The following is a 23,021-nucleotide window of genomic DNA, read 5'->3' on the forward strand; positions in this document are numbered from 1 at the left end:
AACTCAAAAATAGAAAGTTAAAGAACTGATGTTTGGTCAGGTAGATTACAGTACATACTATTTACTATATAGCTAAGTAAATACCTCAGTACTTTTTTGGGGAAGAGATAACGATTGAGTAAGACCAAGAGTCTACCGCCATGATAGCAGCCCTGTGACGCTGTGCCGAGACACAGCTGTGCTTTGTGGTAAATGTCAACATGCTAAGTGGCTCACAGTGATAATGCTAACATGCTAACATACGTTTGTAATTAGCACTGAACACAAAGTACAGTTGAGGATGATGGGACTGTCATTAGTTATTTGGTCATAAACCAATCGTCAATCTTAACGATACAATCATCAGTTAAAACTGGCTATTAACAACCTCAGCTTTCACAAACCTGCGTTCAAATTCTACATAGAACAAATGACGGGATTTTCTAAAGCTTGCATGTTCCTTGGCTGAAAAGGCAGCACTGCTGTAAACTGACTCCCCCCACTGTGAACAGCAGACAGGGCTTAATGTTTCTTTATTCATATTCACATAAACCACAGGCATATAAAACACATCAAAGGTGTTGATTTCTGTTGGGGGTCTGAGGGGGGTTGGAGGGCGCGATGGCAGCTCAGTGGGAGGTCCTATGTTCCTGTGTTCTGGCTGATCTAAGCACCTGTCTGCCTGGATTCGTCACCCTAAAGGCCTACCGGCTGTGACACCATACGACAGGCACATGCTAACAGCACAGACAGGGAAATTTGAACATAATGCAGCTTCCTCTTTATGTGTTTGTGTGTGTCAGGATGAGGCCCCTGCAGGAATCGCTGCCTCAGCCTGTCTACATGGGCGACTCGTGTGTTGTTTCCTGTTTTCTTTTGGCTGGTGGATTCCACTCATGGTGGACCTGAAGGGGTGGGGGGGGGGGGGGGGGGGGAGAGACTCAGTGTGTTTGTTTAATAGGGAAGCTTGTTAGCGAGCCAGATCCTATATTAAGGACCTGAGCTGGAATGTGGGTGGGTTTTGTTTGCTTTCATCCTGTTTTGGCCTTTAGATTTCATTGTTTTGGTCCAATAAGTTTAAGTGTGAAACTGCTGCGTTGTATACGGGTGTTATACAGCGTATTTTACAATATGTTCAAACACCTTTTTTTATAATAGTTTTTACATGTCTTTGTGTCTGTATGTGTGTATTGCATATGTGGATGCATGTGTGTGTGTGTGTGTTTTGTCTATGTTAGGAAGCATTTGTTGACAGAGACCCAGGGGGTGGCATCCTGCAGTAGGGACAGGACAGGGCCCCAAGGGTGTAATCAAAGCAAGGAAGCACACTGGGGATAAACACACACACATACAGACACGCAAACAGTTCCTCATTTTTCATTCTTATATTAAAGGGAAATTACAGTTGCATATAAATTGGGTCTTGTGTTCATAGTTTAGACCATCATTCCTATTGGTAAAAACAACATCATACGCACCAAGTTAATTGCAGAAATCGGGGAATTCTTCAACATTGCTCAAAAGAAGAGAAAAGTAAAGAAATACAAGCAGTCACATGAGCAGACAAGTTGTGGACCAAACCCCAGGCTAGCCAACTTTATTCAGAAGAGAAAAACAAAAGGGAGTGGTAAATTATCCATAGAGACTTGATGCTATTGGCATTAAAGGGGCATTTCAACAATTTAGTGTTGATAGTTTGGGGACCTACAAAATAATTTAAGCAGTGGAGGTGGAGATATCCTGACATTTAGTCTGTAGTATGAGTCAAGCTCCTAAAACTCTTCTACATCGACCATAATGCAACCTAATGCCATTTTCATGAAATCTTTCCTGTGTTTATCAAACTCCATTCCTGCAAAGCTGGCTTTCTATTTAAACTGTAGTGTCTGAGCCCAATCCTTGATAACCCTTATGATATCACTGTGGCATCATCAGGGTCGTCTTTGGCTCTAGAGGGCAGTTGTTTTAACAGGCTCAGTTGGGCTACAGTAAGTCACTAAAGACTTTAATTAAACCAGCTCTCAGTAGTGAGAAGCAGGCCTTGGATTGACACAGGACAGAGTTGGGCTGATAAAAGAGGCCATGCAGCTTATTCCAACAAGCTCCTGTAAAGGCCCTGAGAATGTTATTTTGGGCAGCGGCAGGGATGACTGTCAGCAAGTTTGTTTGTAGAAACTTCCCTGGCCATGTGAGAGAGGCAGCGGGAAAGTTTGCTGCTTTAAGCTGAACTCTAGCCCAAACTGGATGAGATTTCTGCTGGCTTCCTCTGTGTGACAGCTGTGTGACACGCCTGCCACAGCTCGGTTTCCATATGAGCATGAGCGTGTGTCAGCGTGTATACGAGAGTGTGTCTGCACATATGTAAGGCTTAAAGCTGCTGTGTTCTTTATGAATGTTATCTGTGCCTGTTCAAAGCAGGCCCCTCTGGTCTCTTACCACTGACCCGCCGACGTCTGTCTTTGTTCATTTCTGCCGCAGAAAGGGCCAAGCGATCTGGAACTGGTGCCGGAGGAATACTCGGTGATGATTGGCCCCTATCCCTGTAACATCAGCTTCCATAACGACCAGCTGTTTCACTGCACTATCAATGGGCTGCTGAGCTCACGTGAGAGGGAGCTACCTGTCACGGTAAGCACACAACGTGTAAAACACCAAAGTAGAATTTAAAAAAAAACACACACACAACCTTGTGTTAAAAATATTGCTCCTTAGACCCTGATAATTTAAGGATATCACCCATCTGTGAGCCAAACATTTAGTCAGAATCCAGACCATCTGTGATGTTCATTGAAACAGATTTAATCTGCACAGATCCACACACAGTCAGTGATTTTTGTGTGTGTCTCTCTCCCTCTCTCTCTATGTATTATGAATGGTTTCTAGTCTCTGGGCATGCCACTATGAATCAGCAGTTACTGTGGGTGGTGAGCCATCACTCTCTGCCACACTGCTACAAAAGAATAGTGAAATGTTTACCACTTACCCTTTATCTCTTTAATCCTTCCTATCAGCCCGTCTACCATCAGCGACACCATCATCTATCACGCAGACAGTATCTGCTCACGCCGAGACCCGAGTCCTCTGAGTCACTGATGATTTCCCTCCTCACTTGTGTTTTTATTTTGTCTCCGAGTTCTCTCGATAACAATACAAGGTCTTAATCAAGACATGGCCGAGCCCTGCGCAGTCCTGATAAAACCAGACACTCTCTTTCCTCTATGCACGTTTCCCATCTGTTGTTATCCTTTCTGGTGTGTTTTGATAGGGCTTTATTATGGGGAGAAAAGCAATCATCTATATTTAAATATGAGCCAGACTGTAAGTGGTTTGCTGAAATAGCTCAGAAACATATGTTAGACTCTCTCTGTCTGTCAGCTGAGTTGTACTGTAAGAAGCGTTTGCCTACTTTGACACAGAAATAGATAGAAAGCTCTTTTATGTCATCCTCTCTGTCTCTCTCTCTCTCTCTCTCTCCTTCTCTCCTTGTGTACCTGTGGCTCACTCTAGTAACCACCCACCCCCCTGCCTGTCTCTCAGGATGTCTGAGAATAAACCCAAGCAATTAGCAAAGACCTAAAGGCAGGGCAAGGGTCAGATGAGATGCCATAATACAAATGGGTGGGCTGCCTGCACATGAGCAGTGAGGATGATTTGTGTGCACATTTGACAGGGGCATAAATACACAGCGCATGTATATTTTCCTTTGTGTCGGCACATTTGAATAAATGCATACATGTTGGGCTGTTGCATAGCTTATGGCCATTTGTGTTTCTTCACTTACTTTCGGTGGCATATCTATTTTTACATGCCTGTGTTGTGCTTGGCTCTGAAGTATAGCTGAGCTGCAGAAGTGGATGTGGGGAAGCAGTGTTTTTGTACCCCGAACGAAACAGGAACATGGAACAATGGCATTTTCCCCTCCATTACACCAGTCCTGGCTATTGCAGTCTCTGGAAGAGGGCCTTCCCTTGCTGGTCTGGGTAAACAAATGCTTGGACCAGAGAGAGAGAGAGGGAATAAGAAAAGACGGAAGGAGCCCAGTGAGCCAGTTTACCCCTCAGAGTAAAACCAGTGTAAGAGGGATTTGGTTTGAGGATTGGAGGCTTTTTATCTGAGGTTCTTTTTATGAAGTATGTTCGGATTGGGGAAGGAGAGGGAAGGATGTGAGGAGGGACCACAGAGACCCTGCTGACTAATCAGAAGGCAGAAGTGAAAGTCCTTTTCTTGTCACATCTGGGTTACTCTGAACTGAGTGACTCCTCCAGCTCCAGTGTGAGACCATTTTTCAAAACCCACAGTGTGTAATTTTCTCAGGGTGTTTCTGCACCTGTGTCCATGAAAAAAAAAAAAAAGATGTTGTGTGCACTTGTGCATGTTTGCAGACACTTGGGTTCCCATTAAGAACATGTTACACCGCATGTATTTTTACACTATACAAGGAAAATACTTAATGCCTCCTCTGTCTTTCTTCATTACTGCTCTGTTTGCTTCTCCCTCTGTCTCTGTCTTCATCTCTTTCTTCCTCAAAATGTTATTCGCTTTGTTGGCATTATCATCAGTACATTGTACATGCATAACATGTACATTTCTATATAATAATATAATTTAAAATTTTTAAGAAAAAAAGACAGCATAGGGTTATATTTGGATCCAACCTATCATTTGACGATCAAGGATCCCTGCTGGTACAATGATTCTACCTTCAGCTGAGGACATCATTTTTGACACTTACAGACCTTGAGAAAGACATTTATACCCTTATTTTCTTTCACTTGGACTTCTGTAATTCTCCTTACTATTAATATGAGTTAGTCACTCCCATATGTACGGTATATACGTCTGTTGATGTATGGTACAAATCTAAATTGTTCTCATACAAAACAACTACAGAGCATCACATCAAGCTGAATTTAACCATAAGTCAAATATCATTATGTACACAGTTACAGTATGATCCGGCACACAGGTATTAGCCTTAGGCAGGATAGGTTTAAGCTTTGTTTGTTATGTGATTTCAGTGTGTTTTATTACTTAATTACTTAATTACTTACAACTTTTGTGTGTTGTGTGAGTTGTGTTTTGTTTTTTGAGTCTTTTTTGTGGCAGATTTAGTTTGTAGTGTGCATAGAAGAAGTTTTTGTTAATGATATGTTGTTTTATGTAAGAAGTCATGTTTTTTGTCAAATCTTATCAATCACTGCGACTGTACATTTGGTGCCTTGGGGTGCACCACTAATAAATAACAACCACTACTGCTACGATAAAAGCAAAAGGAATTGCTGATAAAAGTGAAATAAAAGAATATGAGGATATGATATTCACTGTTGCCCGTAAAGTTGGAATAATTTTGTTTTCAGACACAATCCTGTGTTTATTCCTATTTAAATGCATCAGTAATCACTTTTGACCAGGTGCAGTGATTACATTATGTGTCCAAATTACCCAGGTGAAATGAATTCATGCATAACATTTGTTTGGCGCTAAAAAAATATTTAAAAAAATATTTTATTCCAACTTTATGAGCAACAGTGTATATGACATGAAGAGATGTACTTTAGCATGTAAAGGTAATGGTGACAAGTGTAGAATAAAAAACAATAAAAGCACAAACAATAGGAGAGGCAGATTCTCAATAGCAAATTTCAGCTCAATTTGTTCCTTTCTCGCTCTTTCTAGGTGCAAGTGGGGAACTTCCGTCACACCATCGCCAAAGTGCAGCTCGGTGGAAGCGAGCTGGCCATTGTGGTATCCATTGTGGTGTGCTGCGTGCTGCTGCTGCTGTGCACTGTGGGTAGGTTGTGTACACATGCTCACCAGCAGATGATGGATGTGTGCCTGCTGTAGCGATGGATGCTCCAGATGTGAAACAGATAAAAGGAATTCGGGCGTCATAGTCTCTTGCTTCATCCCTCTACAGTGCCCGCTGCACAAAGACCTCACTGTTCCCCCCTCGCAGTGTGTGCTGTCTGTGTGCTCATGTGTGTCTGTCTGTGTTTGTGTGTGTGTGTGTGTGTGTGTGTGTGTGTGTGTGTGTGTGTGTGTGTGTGTGTGCAGGACAGGTGTAAGGGTGGAAATTGGTGCTAGTGTGCATTTTCTCACATTTCCCAGCTTTGATTCTCTTCTCAGAACCTATTCACAGAGCCCTTTTGTTTTCTTCTCAGACTTTGAGTGTAACCTCACTGTTTGAGTAATTTGTGCAGAAATTTTATTTTCACATCCAAAAACTTGACTTTCTGCGAAAACGTTTCATTTGCATGTTCTCACAGTCTAAAACATTCATGTGCACATTTTTCACAGGCCCACAAAAAGGTTATGAACAACCATTTTCTGAACATAATTTCATGACTCAAAATCTTTTAGACCCATTTTTCGATCCCGTTATTATGCCCTGATTCAGGATGGAAGCTATTAGTGTGATAACAGTCTTTTGTTTTTCTCAGCTCTTGTAGTTTACTGCACAAAGAGTCGGAGGGCGGAACGCTACTGGCAGAAAACTCTGCTCCAAATGGAGGAGATGGAGTCCCAGATCAGAGAGGAGATCCGTAAAGGTGTGTTTACACAAGAACACACACATGCACAGACACGAACACGCACCCTTCACTCTTCTACTATCACAGTGCTTTAGAGCACAAATGATGGTTTGTGTCAAGTGACATGAAAAAGGAACACAAGAAGACAGAAATATTGACCACATATATTTGTGTTTGTGCACGTCCGTGTGTGTGTGTGTGTGTGTGTGTGTGTGTGTGCGTGCGTGCGTGCATGCGTGTGCGTGCAAAATGTGTGTTTGTTTGAGATTTCTTTCTGCTATGAAGTGGGAGGGAGATACAACAGTTGACAGATTTGTGCCTAGTAAGCGTGACTCATAAAATACAGAGTCTGACAAATGATCAGTCACACACAGACACACTACGTGGCCACATCGCCTCTGCTGTGTCTACCCTACAGGAACAAGGCCTGTGTGTGTGTGTGTGTGTGTGTGTGTGTGTGTGTGTGTGTTTGTGTGTTTGTGTGTGTCTAGGTCTAGGGCATTAGAGTAAAGCTGTGTGAAGGCCACTGCACGTCTGAGCACCCAGATTTATGGCGTAGAGATGGAGGGGGACGGATAGAGAGAGGAATGGAGGGAGGAAGCGATAGGAGCAGGAGTCAGGGCTGCGAGTCCGAGAAGAAGCAGAAGCGTGGGAGGGAGAGGAGGAGAGGAGAGGTTATTTAGTGAGAGGACGAGGATAGATTTGTGGCTGAGTTCAGGGTGAGTGTGCACAAAGCAAGGGATAGTTCTACTGAGGGGAAAGATGTGATAAAAGCAGAAAGCAGAAGAAGGGGGAGTGACAAACGGTGGGAAATTGACATATTCCAGGTTACAGGGATGGGAGGGATTGTCTGAAAAGTGAGGCAGAGGGGAAGTTTGGTATTCAGGCCTGCGTCTAATCAGGAGTTGATGGTGTGAACTGACTGGTGGTTTAGAGGACACTTCAGCAGGCAGGAGGATAAATAACCTGGAGGAGTGATGAAATATGTTTTAAATCCCTCAGGTCTTGTATTGCCTTCTTTCTGCACAAACACCAGTCTGGTGAAACTGGCACTGTAACCTAAATACGTCTTTCATCCTGCAACAGGAAGCACTTTTCCATAAAGGGATCTCCAGTGTCTCATTAGAGGAGAACATTATCCTCTCCAAGAACATGCTACCCAATAAAGTGGCTGCAATATTAGCATGCAGATTAAACCCAGTGTGGACATGCTGATACTGTTTCTGCATGTAAACCTCAGCCCGCACACATGTTTTGGATGAGGGCCTCAGACCGGATTTGGCTGCTCTGATTTGTCGTTTGGTAAATATTTGTCTGTATGCCGTGCTGAGCTGCACAGTCTAGCAAAGAGAGAGAGAGGGAGAGAGAGGAAAAAGATCAGAGGATTAGTGTTTGGTATATTTAGTACTGAACCAGAACATGACACCAGGTCTAGGAAATTAAATGATACAATTCTGTGATTCACCTAAAATATCTTCCACTGAAATCAGCCAGATTCTTTCAGATCCCACTGCAGCCTCGGAGAATTTGACGGTTATTGCATTAGCCTGTGAACAGATTTTTTTGACTTGCTAGGCAACAAATGAAGCTTGATGAGCCAGATACAATAAACCTCTGTGGTTTAATAAACAGTCCCACGATTTATGAGCTTTCGGTTGTTTTTTTTTTTTTGTCCTTTCAGGCTTTGCAGAGCTGCAGACGGATATGACAGACCTAACCAAGGAGTTGAATCGCAGCCAGGGCATCCCCTTTTTGGAATACAAACAGTTTGTCACACGCACCTTCTTCCCCAAGGTGAGAAACCCTATTTTTCTTCGCTATCTGATTTCGACTGGCAGTCTAACAATACCATTTTTCTCAATGGGGTTTTCTTTCTTTTTTTTTCCCCTGCATGTCCTATTTCACATTTCCCACCGCTTGTAATATGCAGGATAAAAATTCACCTTGGAACTTTTAAACATACAGTAGACGTCTAGCGAAGTGTATCTCAGTTTGGCACCCTGCTGGAGAGTTAATGTGTTCTCTATAGGTAAGCATTTTTCTGATGTGCGATCCACCCCGAAGGTAGACTGTGGATCTATCTGTGGGTGGGTGTTTTTTCCACCGGTACAGACAGACACAACTCAGCGGGCTTTGTCTTCCAACCACAGGCATGGACTTTCAAGGAGACAGAACAATGGCGGGCACTGTGACAAGGAAACTTTCCCCCCTGATTTCTCAAAACACACTCTTCGCTCAGCTCACACGCCCACACAGTTTTGCAAGTGCACATGCTCTTGTGCAATCGCAGTCTCGCTGCTTTGTTGCAGTGGACACTGAACACTGTTTTTGGGTTGTGAAGGAAGTGAGTGGGGAGAGTGTTGAAAAGTCACATAGAGGGAAACATAAATTCAGGCATTGCTGCTTTCAGTATTGTCTCTCCACAAGTTTTCTGCTAAGACAGCAAACACCCTACTCACAGCCCTACTTGTTTTTCCAAGAGAGCTTCTGCTTGTCTTAGATTACACACACAAACACACACACACACACACACAAAGCAGTGTTCGACAGACTTAGACACAGTTAAAAAATACAAGCCAAATGTAGCTGTCCTGAAATTACAGACTGCATTGAAAGGCTGCCTCTTGGCTCTGGGTCAGTTTGTCTCTAAAGCCATTAAGGCTCATGACGTTTTGTGTGTCACAGTGTCATCTTCCCTTTTCATGGCCAGTCAGAGACTATTCAAGGCCTCCTCAGGAAAATTCTGCCCTTTGGTTCTAGACTGCAAATTTACTGCCAAAGTCTCAAGGACAGCTCTTTTTTGTTTTCCCTGTCTATCTGTCTTCCTGTGTTTATCACTAAAGCGGACTTTGTATCACAGTTTTTTGTGTGTGTTTATGTATGTTTCAGATGTGTTCAGATTACGAGAAGAGCCTGGTCCAGCCCGTCTATGAGAATAATGCTCTGGGCCCTCGAGCGCTGCCAGAGACCCACCCGCTTCTGCAGGACTGGCAGGTGAGGGGTTAAGCCATTAGGATGTTCGGTTAGGTTGCACTTCCTTCTGCCAGAGTGCCTTGATTTGGGTCCTTTTTTTACTCCCTTGCTTCTCAACTGGGTCACACTGAAGCTTATTAAGGCTTCACGATGGGCTTGTTGTTGATGAGGAGTAAAGAAAGGCATATTGTGCATATTTGCCTTTGTGTGCTTGTTATAATTACTGTGGAACATGTCAGTATACTATATGCGTTTATGTGCACTTTCATGCTTTTGTGTCTGTGTGGATATGTGAATGCTAATGCGTGTAATTCAGTGGCTTCTAGTGAGTGATTTTCAGCTTGTCAAACAACACGCAGCCCACGAAGTTGCGGGTTGTTGACACACTTCCCACTGGCTTTTGGACAACCAAACAGTGTGCTTTTCATTGAAATCCATCTCTAGTTGTTGTTGTTGTTTTGTGTGTGTGTGTGTGTGTGTGTGTAATGGAGGGGCAGACGGGAGTGAGAGTTATAAAGAGAGAGTGGGAGAGGCAACGTGCACTCCCTCACACCCTCGGTGTGAATGCATGCTGAAAGTGAAAGCACTTGCATGTGTGTGTGTGCACATTAGAAAGAGAGAAAGTAACGATTGCAGCGCTAGTTTTGGGTCGGCAGCCGGGGGAGCCTGTCTAACGGTGATGAAGTGCCTTGGATCCACTTCGTCTTCCCAGGAAGTGTTTTCCAGGTCACAGCAAATAAATCTCACAGGCGGGCATTTATCTTAATGGACACCCCTGTTCTCCTTCTGTCAGGCTGCAAACCACACCATATGGCTGCAGTCCAGAGGGAAGACTCCATCACACTGCTGCTTAGTCGCACCCATAGATAGGCCATACTCATTAAGCCGACTCGGCACATTTAGAGACAATCACACACAGTCAGGGACCAGAGCATGAGATACAGATACTGTAGAGGGAACCAGAGAGGGATGTGCCCAAGGAAACAGAAGAAAAGAGCTGCGATAGAAAGATGAAGTGTTCACTAGATGGGTCACTCGAGACAAGAGGTGGTGAAATAGATTAGGGAGGGCGCAGCAGGTGTGTAATGCAGTTTAGGTGAAATCATGCGGAGAAATAACTGTTTCACACCCACCCCACCCCCTCACCCCCTCCTTCTGTCATCAGGCCACCAACACAACAAGGCCTAATATTGAGGAAGGCATCACCCTGTTCTCCACTCTTCTCAATAACAAGCACTTCCTCATCACGTTTGTCCACGCCTTGGAGCAGCAGAAGGACTTTGCAGTACGAGACAGGTAACAGCTTCAACTAGTATATGTTTGACAGTTAAACAAGTTAACAACAGAAAAATCCAGATTAACTTTACGCCATTGAACCATTAGAATTTATTTAATTGCACTAAGCACTGAGTGATGAATGTGAGAATGAGGTTATTTTTGAGCCTGTAGTTAGCAGTGATATCATTGCATTGGATTGCATTATATTGTGGGACGACTTATAATGGATATTTTAGCAACTTTGATGTTTTGGTTCACTCTCGCCACTCTTATCAACCTGGCTGCAGCAGACTGCTGTTTTCTGTGAAGAAGCTCTGGAAGAATCCAGTGTACTGCCTGCTCAGCACCAAACTGCAGACAATTACTATCTGTAAACAGCATTCACTCATATTTTGCAGGAGTTGGTGGAGAACAAAACAGAGCTAAAAGGAGAGAGTATATAGGCCCTAGGGCCTCACACTACAGCCTCATCCCTTAAACAATCAAGCAGTCTCAATAGAAAAAAGCAATGAGAATTTATTTATTGTAAAGCTATTGTGCTGCATGAAACTACATTATATAATTGTCTCTATTTCTTCAGTGATCAACACAATATTTTTTATTTTTTTACCTCTCATGCAAGGCTGTCCGGTTGTATTTATAGCTACTGTGTACAGCACAGCAGCATCACAACACTATCTTCACATATACTTGGTCATCTATCACTGTAGCTGCCCTGTTGTTAGGCTCCTAAAACTAGCCAGTCATTGTGGGAGTCATGAGAAATTCCAGAGGTAAGACCACATCCCTGTGCCAGCACAGCGTCAGCACTAAGTGACTGATGTAGCCTCTTTCCCCTGGATTAAAGGGGCTTTGTTAGGGAAATCCCCCCTACCTCTGGATTTAGTCACCCAGACACTCCCTGCATGAGATCAGGGCTTTATTTGGCTCTGCAGTCACAGGTGCCGTGGGGAGGACTGAGCCTTGTTGTTGTTTCTGTAATGTAATTTTTTTTTTTCCTCCACTGACCACACACTGACAGAGCATGTTTGCAAAGAGTATGTTTTTGCTCATCTGTCTCCTCGGCTAATCTGTTTTCTCATCGTACAGATGCAGCCTGGCGTCTCTGCTCACCATCGCCCTCCATGGTAAACTGGAGTACTACACCAGTATAATGAAAGATCTGCTGGTGGACCTGATTGATGCTTCGGCTTCAAAGAACCCCAAACTGATGCTGCGCCGCACTGAGTCTGTTGTGGAGAAAATGCTGACCAACTGGATGTCCATCTGTATGTACAGCTACCTCAAGGTGAGGATGGAGACGGGGGAGGCTCAACAAAGTAATGAGACAGATTAGAGTAAAAGTATTTACCCCAGCTGACTTTTTGACTCCACCTTTCACATTCTTCAGGAAACAGTGGGTGAGCCTTTCTTCCTGCTGCTTTGTGCAATCAAGCAGCAGATCAACAAGGGATCTATAGACGCCATCACAGGGAAGGCCCGCTACACGCTCAATGAGGAATGGCTGCTCCGCGAGAATATTGAGGCCAAGCCACAGGTCTGATATACCTCATCCTCCACACCATCAGTTTTGCTTAGCAGAGCTCAGAGGTCAATGTCAGACTTACATGTCCAATTAAGCTGACTGCTAGAAGTTTCCATCCACATCCATTCCATCAACTTACAAATTTCTGCAAGGTATGAAATTTATTGCTCTATGTTTGCTTTCGCAGAACATGAATGTATCCTTCCAGGGCTGTGGCATGGACTCTCTGTCTGTCAGGGTCATGAACACAGACACAATCTGCCAGGTGAAGGAAAAAATCATAGAAGCCTTTTATAAAAACCTGCCATTCTCCCAGTGGCCGCGAGCCGAGGATGTAGACCTGGGTAAGAGCACATTTCCTCTGATTATTTTCATCCTCTCCCCTGCCCAACCCTCCGAGATATAGTAATCTCCTTTGCAAAAGGTCAATTCCTCTCATGAAGCTCAACTAACCTGAGGCTGCAATATAATAAATGACAGAATGCATCGAGGAGAGTGTACAGTCATAATCACAAAGAGTTATTGCTTTCAAAAGCTGTGGAGCCTGCAGAGCTGATTTGATTAATGGCCCGAGAATATTTCCACAGGTCGTGACACGGAAAGTTAGAGCACGGCTGCCCTCTGTCTCACATATATTCTTTTCCAAATTTAGGATGAAATTGTCTAATATCACTTTCTTCCCTCCTTCCGTCTCTTTCTTTCCTCCAGAGTGGTTTGACTCTGGCAGCAACAGCAAACTTCTGCAGGACCTGGATAACTCTTCAGTGATGGAGGATGGCCGAAAGAAGCTCAACACAGTCTTCCATTACCAGGTGTGTGTGTGTGTGTGTGTGTGTGTGTGTGTGTGTGTGTGTGTGTGTGTGTGTGTGTGTGTGTTTGTGTGTGTGTGTGCGCGTGTGTGTGTGTACATGTGTGTGTATTTGTGTGAGACCACTGTGGTGGGTGTGTGGGTGTACCTGTATATCCCTGATATTGTAACAGCAACAGCGGGGGTGCTGAAGGTGATAATTCCCTGTAAATGGTGTCACTGGCTGTTTATGGGGAGGGGGGGGGCTATACATACAGTTGTAGGTTTACTACTGCACCATGTTTCTCTTTATGATTGCTTCGTACAGGTTATTTATGGCAGCATAGCCCTAGCAGAGCTACACACATAACCAGTCTCTATGAATGTGATTGGTGATGAATGTGAAGCTGTTTGATATTCCAGCAGGTACTTCTGATAAAGAATACCAGCACATTCATACCCTGATTAGGCTTTCCTTTAAAAAACTGCTGAAGAGACTGTAGACTGGGTAGTTGTAGACATTCGATTATAATGTATATACTGCAGTACTGCTGATTATATTTCAAACTAGTAGTGTATCTTGGTTTATTTTATTTCATTTATTATCTGTTTTATATGTTAGTAGCACATAGTGTGACCACCCTTTGGCTTTAAGGGGGGCTTCAGTGACTTAAATCTCATATTAATTGTTAAAGAATAAGTCATTAATAATGGAAGTTTAAATCTATTATCCAAGTTTGACACCTACATACTTAAATAAATAATTAATCAATGATTTATAAGTTATGTAAAATTATTTGTCCAGCAGTTAATATATTGTTGATAATAATAACAGATATACAGTATATTATTTAAAATACTTTGTCATTTACTACTATAGAACAGTGTATAAAAGTAATTATAAATATACTTTGCATTACATTATCATAATGAACAAGTCATTTTGTTACACAATATTACAGGTAATAAAATGATCATTACTTACATATGCAATAATTATACTCTAAATATTTTTAAAATAATGAGAATTTATCATTTTGTACAGTAATTACGTTTTATAAACTGTTAGTTTTTTGCTTTCACCTTACTCTCCAGCTGTGCCAACAACTTAAAATAGCCACAGAACAATTAAAATGTAGTGGTGTCCCATTAAGAATGTTTTTATGTGTGCTTGTGTGTTTGTTTGTGTCTACGCTTATTTGTGCGCGAGTAAACAGACGTTCAGTGTTCCTCGACCTTTGACCTGTTACCTGTACTTGTTAAGTGTTGTGTTTAGTTTTTGCTGAGCCATGGGGACAGAGCTGTGAAAGCAGCAAGCTGCAGCGTGTACTAACAGTCTGGGTTCACTGACAAGGCTGTTCAATCCATTTCACCATGGGCTGACTTTAATGGGTCTAGCCAGCCTCCCGCAGACTTGCCACCACTCTAGATGCACGCAAGGCCAACACACACGCATACGCACATACATATGCACCTCTCAGCACCACATTCCCCTGGAGGGCATGCTTAATGATGCTGTTCTGGTGCACCCCAGCTCACCCCTGACCCCTTCACCTCTGTCCTCTCTCGTCTTTCTTCCCCCCCTCCCTCCTCCCTCCTCCGTCTTCTCTCCCTTCACAGATCCCAGAGGGGGCATCACTGGCCATGAGCATGAAAGACAAGAAAGAGAACACCCTGGGGAGAGGTACGTCACCTTCAAACACACCCACTCTCTGTCGCTTTGTCACCCACACTCACCCGCACTTGGATAAATACACGCACTCACTCGATCACAGGAAACAGCACATGCTTAGTTGATCACGAGAACACGACACGCTCATGTAAACACGCATGAAACCACACACCCTCGCATCCCCAAAAGACACAGCGGCCATCTAAACACACTCGCACCTAATAAATCACAACACGTACTCTCCTGCTTCACGCAGGAGTTATGCTACTGCCTCATTCAGAGCATTTTTTCCCTTTTATAGATGTATTCCATTAACAAATGTCAGCTTGTGGGAAGAAATGCGACACAAGTTGGTCTATTGTCCAGCCTCAAGCCCAAATATAATGACTGCTCTGCCTGTTGACAGATGAGTTTACATACAGCCTTTAATGGGCTTGTCCATCTGTTGTCTAGGGTCTACCTTACATAATCAGTACCAGACCAGAGCTCAGTTCTGCTCAGGCTCTGTCCATCAAAGCCTCTCCTCTCATTTATACTGAGCCAAAAATAGGTTTATGTGGACCAAACCTGGCTTTTGCTTCAAAGCGTCAAGGGGGTGTTATGAGACTGTAGTGCTCCCTGGCTAATATAAAACACTGTCCTGCCTGCCTGTGATCAGTGTTGAGGGTCTGGACTGAGGCCCGCTGGGCAGGAGCATCTCTGGCAGAGAAGCCTGTAATGAGAACACACTCACCGTGTGTGTGTGTGTGTGTGTGTGTGTGTGTGTGTGTGTGTGTGTGTGTGTGTGTGTGTGTGCGTGCATGTGCGTGTGCGTGTGCGTGCGTGCGCATATTGCACAAAAGCCTGTCTTTGTTTTTGCTCGTGTGTGCGTGTGTGTGTGTGTGTGTGTGTGTGTGTGTGTGTGTGTTTGTATGTGTGTACAATAATTTACTGTATTTGTTAGTGTTTGTGTCTGCATCTGTGCTTGTGTTTGGACATGCGTCTACTTGTATGCTCATATCTGCTCATGCATGTGTATGAGTGTGTTTGTGTTTAGACCTATATATATATATATATATAAACCAGAAAGGTTTAATGCTCCTTCCCAGCGTTGGCCGAGCATTACCATCTCATTACACTGGCTCCAGAACCAATCACAGACTCTGTGTGTCTGTCTCCCCTAATCTCTCTCCTTTCTCTCTCCTTTCACTCGTAATCTTTCTTTTTCATTCTCTCAGACAGCTCCCCTCCCCTACCGGCCCACAGTCCACCTTAATCACTTTCTCCTCTCGCATGTACTCTATCTCCCTTGCTCTCCTGTCAATCTCCCTCTTGATTTTTTTTTCTCTCTCCCTTCTATCTGTCACACTCCTCTGTGCTCCCTCCTCCTGTCTCCTCTCATTCTCTCAGGTCTCCAACTTGCTGATTGCACATTGTTTCATGCTGTGTGCTTCTCTTTTTTGTCTCCTTCTCCTTTAGTCAAAGATCTGGATACAGAGAAGTATGTACATTTGGTGAGTATCTCCTCATAGGTAATCAGAATGTTTCCTGAAGTGGGGTCCGAGTTTATTGCCAGAGCTTTTCCTGTGTGTGCGAGTGTTAGTCAGTCAGGAGTGGGCCTGACAACAGAGAGAATGGGGGTGAACAGAGGTGAAAAGGAAAGCTGCTGAGAGGACATGACAGCACTAATGCTTCTTAAGCTCTTTTATAAACGTCAGCCAAGATATGGGCCCTTTGACTTTAGAATAATGAGTTCCTTGGAACACAATTTGCCGGGTGAATAGTTAGTTTTACAGGACACCTCTATAGTCCTTTTTTGACACAAGTAGGTGGAATTTGGCTGCTTCTTCTTTTCCCTGCCCCTATTTATACCTGTATGAGCAAGTCAGAGACATGATCCCGCACACAGCAAAAAATTTAGAATTTCCCAACTCCCATCACTTCTTCAATTTTTTATATTATTCATTGTGCAAAATACCCTGATGTGATTTCTGGATCATGTGTCTAATGCATGAAACAGAAAAATTCCCCTTTGGCAACTGAGACAGCAGAGACAATAGAGCATTCATTGGACTTCTCCTGTGGGAGTTTATTGCTTCAACCTGTGTACAGTATGTTTGACCTTTGGCCTCTGTTGCATTCCAGGTCCTACCTCATGACGAGCTGATGGAGACCAAGAAGTCACACAGACAGAGCCACCGCAAGAAAGTCCTGCCTGAAATCTACCTGACACGCCTGCTGTCTACCAAGGTGAGCAGAAACAAGAGACTGCTTATGTTGCCAGCGCCTCAAACAGACTTCAGTTACAGCTAGATATCTATGTCACCGTTCCATTTCATTTTTTATTGCCCATATTAGCCTCAGGAGCCGACCAGAAATGCCATCACATGACATGAAACCATGTCTCTGCGTATTTATGTACCGCCTTTTTTCTTTTCCTCCACAGGGAACTCTTCAGAAGTTCTTGGATGACCTCTTTCAGGCCATCCTTAGCATCCCTCCGGATCGGCCCCCTCTGGCTGTCAAATATTTCTTTGACTTCCTGGAGGAACAGGCTGACAAACGGGGCATCACAGACCCAGACACCCTGCACATCTGGAAAACCAACAGGTAGACATCCTAACTCTATGATTAAAGTCCCCTTTGGTCCCCTCACTGTGCAAGTGCATGGCTTTAAAAGCTTATCTTCCCCTCCCTGTCTGCAGTTTACCTCTGCGTTTCTGGGTGAACATCCTGAAGAATCCTCAGTTTGTGTTTGACATTGATAAGACGGACCACATGGACGCCTGTCTGTCTGTCATCGCCCAGGCTTTCATAGACGCCTGCTCCATCTCTGACCTGCAGCTAGGCAAGGTGAGTCTGTCTATCAGTCTATCTACCTATCAATTCAAGAGTTTTCAAAGTCTGTCACTGTGGATCGTCTCTGAGTGAAAAATGAAGACACTTCTGATTCATTGTCTTCCCATTATGTGGGGACTTTTGGGGTAAACAGGAAATATAATGTTGCTTTGAGTGAGTTAGTTAGCTGTGAGCTACATTTTGAGCCTGTATTTGTTTACATTTTGGCAAACTGGAAAAGTATCCCAAATAAGCTATTAGCAGTTCCTGTTTGCAATATACCCATCAAAGACAACTATCAGTGAATTTCTTTGATACGGAAAAAATTTTAAAAGTTCTGGAGTTCTGGAGTCATAACAAGCATCTTATTTCGGTGATTTATAATGGATTTATGGATGTTCATTCACTATGTATCTAGCTCTTCATCTGTCTCCCTCACCCCCCAGGGGAGGCTCGCCTCTGCTCTATCGTAATGTAACTATCTATCATATCCACCTGATTACTGATTAAATACATGATTAAATAATAGTTATATATCCGTCTATCCATCTGTCTGTGTTTGTGCCTGTCTATGTATATATCTATCTAACACGCACACACACACACACACACACACACACACACATACACACACACACACACTCACACACACACACATATACCTCCCTAGTCCCCCTGTGAACCCTCATCCCAAAGCCTTCAGACTGTCAGCTCCATCTACCTCTGCTCATGTTATTTCAGCCCAGTCGGCTGATCCAAGGTCATGAGCACCAGGGATCTCTTTTTGTGCTTTGTGCGAGTGCATGTCTGTCTGTGTGTGTGCGTGTGTGTGTGTGTTCAGGCATGTGTGTGTCTGTATGTCTGTCTGTGTGTGTGTGTGTGTGTGTGTGTGTGTGTGTGTGTGTGTGTGTGTGCTTGCATGTCAATGTCCTCACTGCTCACAAATTCGTCTCATCCCTCAGACACCGTGACCCTGAGCACGCTCTGCTTCCTGTCTCTCTCTGACTGGTTTCCTCCCTGGAGGAAGTCGAGGACTCATCAAATAATGCTCTTCTTTCACTTAGGAACACTCTGATTTATATACTTCACTTCAGCGCCAAAGCCAGTGCACTCATATGTATATGCAGGCAGATATATACCGGTGGATACACAGACATAAGAGCAACAGCTCTGAGACATTTTTGCACAGAGTGTGTCTGCATCCTCCTCATTAACATGTCACATCTGGCTGTGCAAGTACAGTGCTGTGGAGTCATCTGGTTTAAGGATATGGCCACGTTTTCTCCTGTAGGTCAAGGAGACTGACATGACACACTACACTACACACAACACTTTCCCCGAGTGTTTACAGTCGTTTGTTTGTGCATGCGTATGAGTGTGTGTGTGATGGCCTCGGGACAGGACAGTGAAGGGTACAGGGTCTGGATTAGCAGGAGCACAGCAGGGGTGAGAAAGAGGGGTAGGAAACTAAGCAACGTTCGCTGTTTCCACGGAAACCCTCTTATCTGGCAAGATGCAGACATGGAGGGCCACGGGGTCACAGGGGGGTTACCAGGCAGATGGACGAGCAGCAGGAAGTGATCTTGTGGACAGGAAGAGAGAGGGTTCCCTATCAGAGGGAGCGACTGTGGCCGCAGCCTTTCAGTCCCACAGCACCTTTAACACACACAAACACGCTCACACACAAACAAACACACATTAGGTGACACAAATAACTCATGACACATAGAAATATTAAGGTGCGCTGTAAGCACATTCGGTGATGCTGAAAGCTGAGGCTGCCCGTCTCTTTTACCTCCTCTTTTTCCCTGCCCTACTTTCTCTCTGTCCCTTTCTCTCTTGCTCACACACAGCACACAGAGACCCACGCACACTCACTCGCAACAGTAGTCACCACTTAAACCTGAATATGCCCACAACCTCTTAGCCCCGCTACTTTTCTTCCTGCTTGAATAAGCATCAGTGCGAGAGCCTGAAGTGACTGTGGAGAGAGTGGCAGAGGTATGAAGGAGTATTGTTTACACTGGAATGTTCCTTCTCCTGCTCTGACTTTTTTGAGTCTCCCATTGTGTGGAAAGGAAAACGTTCCCTCCCTCTATTGTCTCATTTTAGGCTGGTTTAGATTGGGTCATTAACAAATAACTTCCAGTGTAACTGAACAGCTCCTTATTCGGACATTAGCACCAGTGGTGGAAGAAATACTACTTACTTTAGTAAAACTAATAATACCACTCAGTAAAAATATTATCAGCTAAATGTATGTAAAGCATCAAAAGATGCTTTTTAATGTTTTAGCTGGTCAAGATGAAGCTTGGTTTAATTCCATAATATAATAATTCCTTCATATAGTAATAATGTATATAATATAATAATCATCCATCATATTATTTGGCCAATTATATGTTTTTTAAAGTAAATTCTTAATCTGCAAAGTAAGCAGTAACTACAGTTTTCAGGTTAGTATAGTGAATTGAAAGTAGAATATTTGCCTCTGGTATGTTGTGATTTGGAAGTAAAAAGTTGATTAGTGCCTGATTGCAACCACACAACGTACAAAAGTACAAACCTTATCATCTAAAATGACTGAGGTCATTAATAATAGATTATTAATTAACCCTAAAAGTTGAAGTTACCACATATGGAGCTTCGGGTAGTCTTATAGTCCTCCAATCATGTATATCCATGACCTATCTCACATTCAACAACACTGAGACCTCATCTTAGTTGCTTGACCGCTGAATGCCTTAGGTGGTTTAACTCCAGCCTCCTCCTGTATTAGCACTTAGCTGTTTGTGAATTGTTAATTTCTGCATCTCAGGCTCTGCCAAGGGCTCTGTGAGCTCAGAAAATGTCTGTATCAAGCTCGTTCAGATTTGCTCCAGAGTGTCACATGAGCCACACCATGCCAAACTAATATTAGTTAAAACTCTGACATGAGTGTCCTGACTGAAATGTGTGTTGTTTATTTTTTTCAGGACTCCCCTACCAACAAGCTGCTGTATGCCAAGGAGATCCCTGAGTATAAGAAGAGAGTGCAGTGCTATTATCAGCAGATACAGGAAATGGCACCTCTCAGTGAGCAGGAGATGAATGCTCACCTGGCCGAAGAGTCACGGGTAAGTACAGTGTTCAGAATGTACCTGTGTGTTAGTCTCTGCATCTGTTTTCTTTTGAAATTGAATCTAATGTTGCGCTCTGTTGTCCATCCTGCAGAAATACAGAAATGAATTCAACACCAACCTGGCCTTGACAGAAATCTACAAATATGCCAAAAGATACAGAAACCAGGTAAGAGAAGAGATTCTTACGTTACTTCTCTGTCTTCCTGATGTCAGATTCAGATTAGATATGTTACTCGTGTTTAAACTGGCCTGTTTCTGCAGCCACAACACCTTAGTCAACCCCTTTTGTTGTATAAAATTTCACAGATGGGAATCAGAGCGTGGCGTATCACCGTGGAAGATCATGTGCATGTTGAGAGATGTATCAGTCCATAAACAGCCTTACAGCTTGTCACTCAAATACCCAAATATCCTTCGAATATCTTCACTAATTAGCTATTTGCTATCGTTAAATGTTTTGAGAAGAAAAGCTGCTGCTTGGGAGTTAGTGACACTAACTCCCAAGCAGCAGCCACTATTCAATGTGTCCAATCCTCCCTTCCAGCCCACATATACCTTTCACTTTAAGCAAACAACATGCTGTTTACCTTCTCTTTATCCACCACCCCTATCTGCTTAATGGCAGTGTTAAGTTGCAGCTTCATATCTCTTGTTTCGCTTTGAACTAGCCCTCTTCCAGCCCCTGCTGTCCTCCCCCATGTTCCCTTACTGATGTGACTATTCTCTGGAGAGGCTTAGTCAGTGGTGACTGTGCCTTAATGGAGCACCCTCATGATAATACAGTTTAGCTGCTTTCCACTGTCATGCTACTGTACTGACGTGGGCCAGGGGCTTAGGCTCTGATTCACAGAGCTCTGTGAATGGCCCCTGATTGCCTTTTCTCTCGCCCCAGCTCAGTTCGCTCTGCCTGGTAGCACATTGCCGCTAAGAGCCCATAAATCCCACTGACACGGTGACAACTATTGGGCATGAAAAACAGAGCAGATGTGGGTTTTGTAAATATGTGAAGTGCAAAGGCTTTTGTGGCGTGGAGGCATGCATGAAGGCAGGAGAAGAGGCTGAAGCACTTTCACTTTCTCCTCGGCTGCTCTCCCCTTCTCTCTCGTTCAACTTTCTATGTCCAGGCAGGTGGCTGATTTTCCTCCCTCTCCCAGAGAGATAGATGCATGAATGCTCGACAGCCACTGAAAGTCATTTTTGTTGTGTTTTTCTTTTCTGCCCCCTCCCCTCCTCAGGTGGTGAATGCTCTGGAGTCTAACCCCACTGCACGGCGCACTCAGCTGCACCACAAGTTCGAGCAGGTCATTGCCCTTGTGGAGGACAACATCTACGAGTGCTGCAGTGAAGCCTGAACCTGCCAGTCTCTTCTACTAGCCGCCTCTTTCTCCTGCTGACAGCTGCCTTTCTCCCACCCACATGGTTACTTGGGAACGTCGGGCCACTGTGGAGTTAGCCTTCTTAAGTGTCATTATTATTCCCACAGACTCTAACAAGCGTGAAAAGTGGCAGAGCAAAGGACTTAAACCTGCCTCTCGTGCGTTACACATTTTGCGAGGTGTCTCCCTCCTGTCATCTGGGAACGCCAAGCAATTTTCCCAAATCTTTCCCCATGACACGGACAGAATTCCAGTCTGGCTCAGCTATGCTTTAGAGGGAATGTGTAAGAACTTGGAGATGAGCCTTTTTTTTGTGGATGTCTTTAAAGTTACTGGGAGCTACAGTAAGCCCTGGTGGCAATCTTAAACGCACTGAACCCTTTTCTGAAGGGAACGAGCCAATGATGCACTGTACTGTATTATATTGTCCATAGCAATATTTATAGATGTGTTATAATGCTTTCAAGTGGCCTGTTCATCAGGATGAGTAGGAAGGAGCGCGACAAAACTCCTCCCATCCCCTAAAGCCTGCAATGTTCTCAGGTGTGATTGGTGAAGATGGGTGATTCTCTCCCATCGGTGCTCTGAACAATACGTCCCATTGTGCTTTGCAGGTTGATGATGGGTTGAGGGGAGTGGAGAGAGGAATATAAATGACTGAAATTAATTAAATCAAATGTTATGTAGTTCACTGGGAAGAGCTGCATCAGTATAGAAGTGTTGATCAGTGTGCTTGTAAATGAATGAATATCATGTTGGATTATGACCAATTTAAAAGAGGGAAATTTACATTTATGGAAAAAAAAAGTGAGCTCAATATAATCTGAAGAGAGACTGTATTTGTGATGCCAAATGACTTGTCAGAGTTTGTGAAATAAATTACAGTATTTAGGATTTTAAAGTGTCTAATGATGACAACATTTATTGTACTGAGTCTCAGAGTGCTTCATTTCTAAATGCAT

At 43.7% G+C, this 23,021-nt stretch overlaps 1 protein-coding gene across 1 annotated transcript in view; it reads left to right on the top strand.

The window, feature by feature from the left end:
* plxnd1 (plexin D1) overlaps positions 1–22,988 on the top strand; it is a 61,946-nt gene extending 38,958 nt beyond the window's left edge. Inside the window, exons 19-36 of the mRNA XM_056384572.1 lie at positions 2,458–2,607; positions 5,656–5,770; positions 6,420–6,527; positions 8,191–8,303; positions 9,399–9,503; positions 10,648–10,778; positions 11,850–12,048; positions 12,151–12,297; positions 12,473–12,629; positions 12,994–13,097; positions 14,693–14,756; positions 16,203–16,237; positions 16,869–16,973; positions 17,170–17,333; positions 17,429–17,576; positions 20,537–20,677; positions 20,775–20,849; positions 21,919–22,988. Of these exons, the coding sequence (XP_056240547.1) occupies positions 2,458–2,607; positions 5,656–5,770; positions 6,420–6,527; positions 8,191–8,303; positions 9,399–9,503; positions 10,648–10,778; positions 11,850–12,048; positions 12,151–12,297; positions 12,473–12,629; positions 12,994–13,097; positions 14,693–14,756; positions 16,203–16,237; positions 16,869–16,973; positions 17,170–17,333; positions 17,429–17,576; positions 20,537–20,677; positions 20,775–20,849; positions 21,919–22,035 (2,178 nt within the window). The 3' untranslated portion in view covers positions 22,036–22,988. The remainder of the gene's footprint in view (positions 1–2,457; positions 2,608–5,655; positions 5,771–6,419; positions 6,528–8,190; positions 8,304–9,398; positions 9,504–10,647; positions 10,779–11,849; positions 12,049–12,150; positions 12,298–12,472; positions 12,630–12,993; positions 13,098–14,692; positions 14,757–16,202; positions 16,238–16,868; positions 16,974–17,169; positions 17,334–17,428; positions 17,577–20,536; positions 20,678–20,774; positions 20,850–21,918) is intronic.
* Positions 22,989–23,021: the final 33 nt, after the last annotated feature.

The sequence above is a fragment of the Seriola aureovittata genome, chromosome 9 (genome assembly GCF_021018895.1).
Source record: "Seriola aureovittata isolate HTS-2021-v1 ecotype China chromosome 9, ASM2101889v1, whole genome shotgun sequence".
Classification (NCBI taxonomy): Eukaryota; Metazoa; Chordata; class Actinopteri; order Carangiformes; family Carangidae; genus Seriola; species Seriola aureovittata.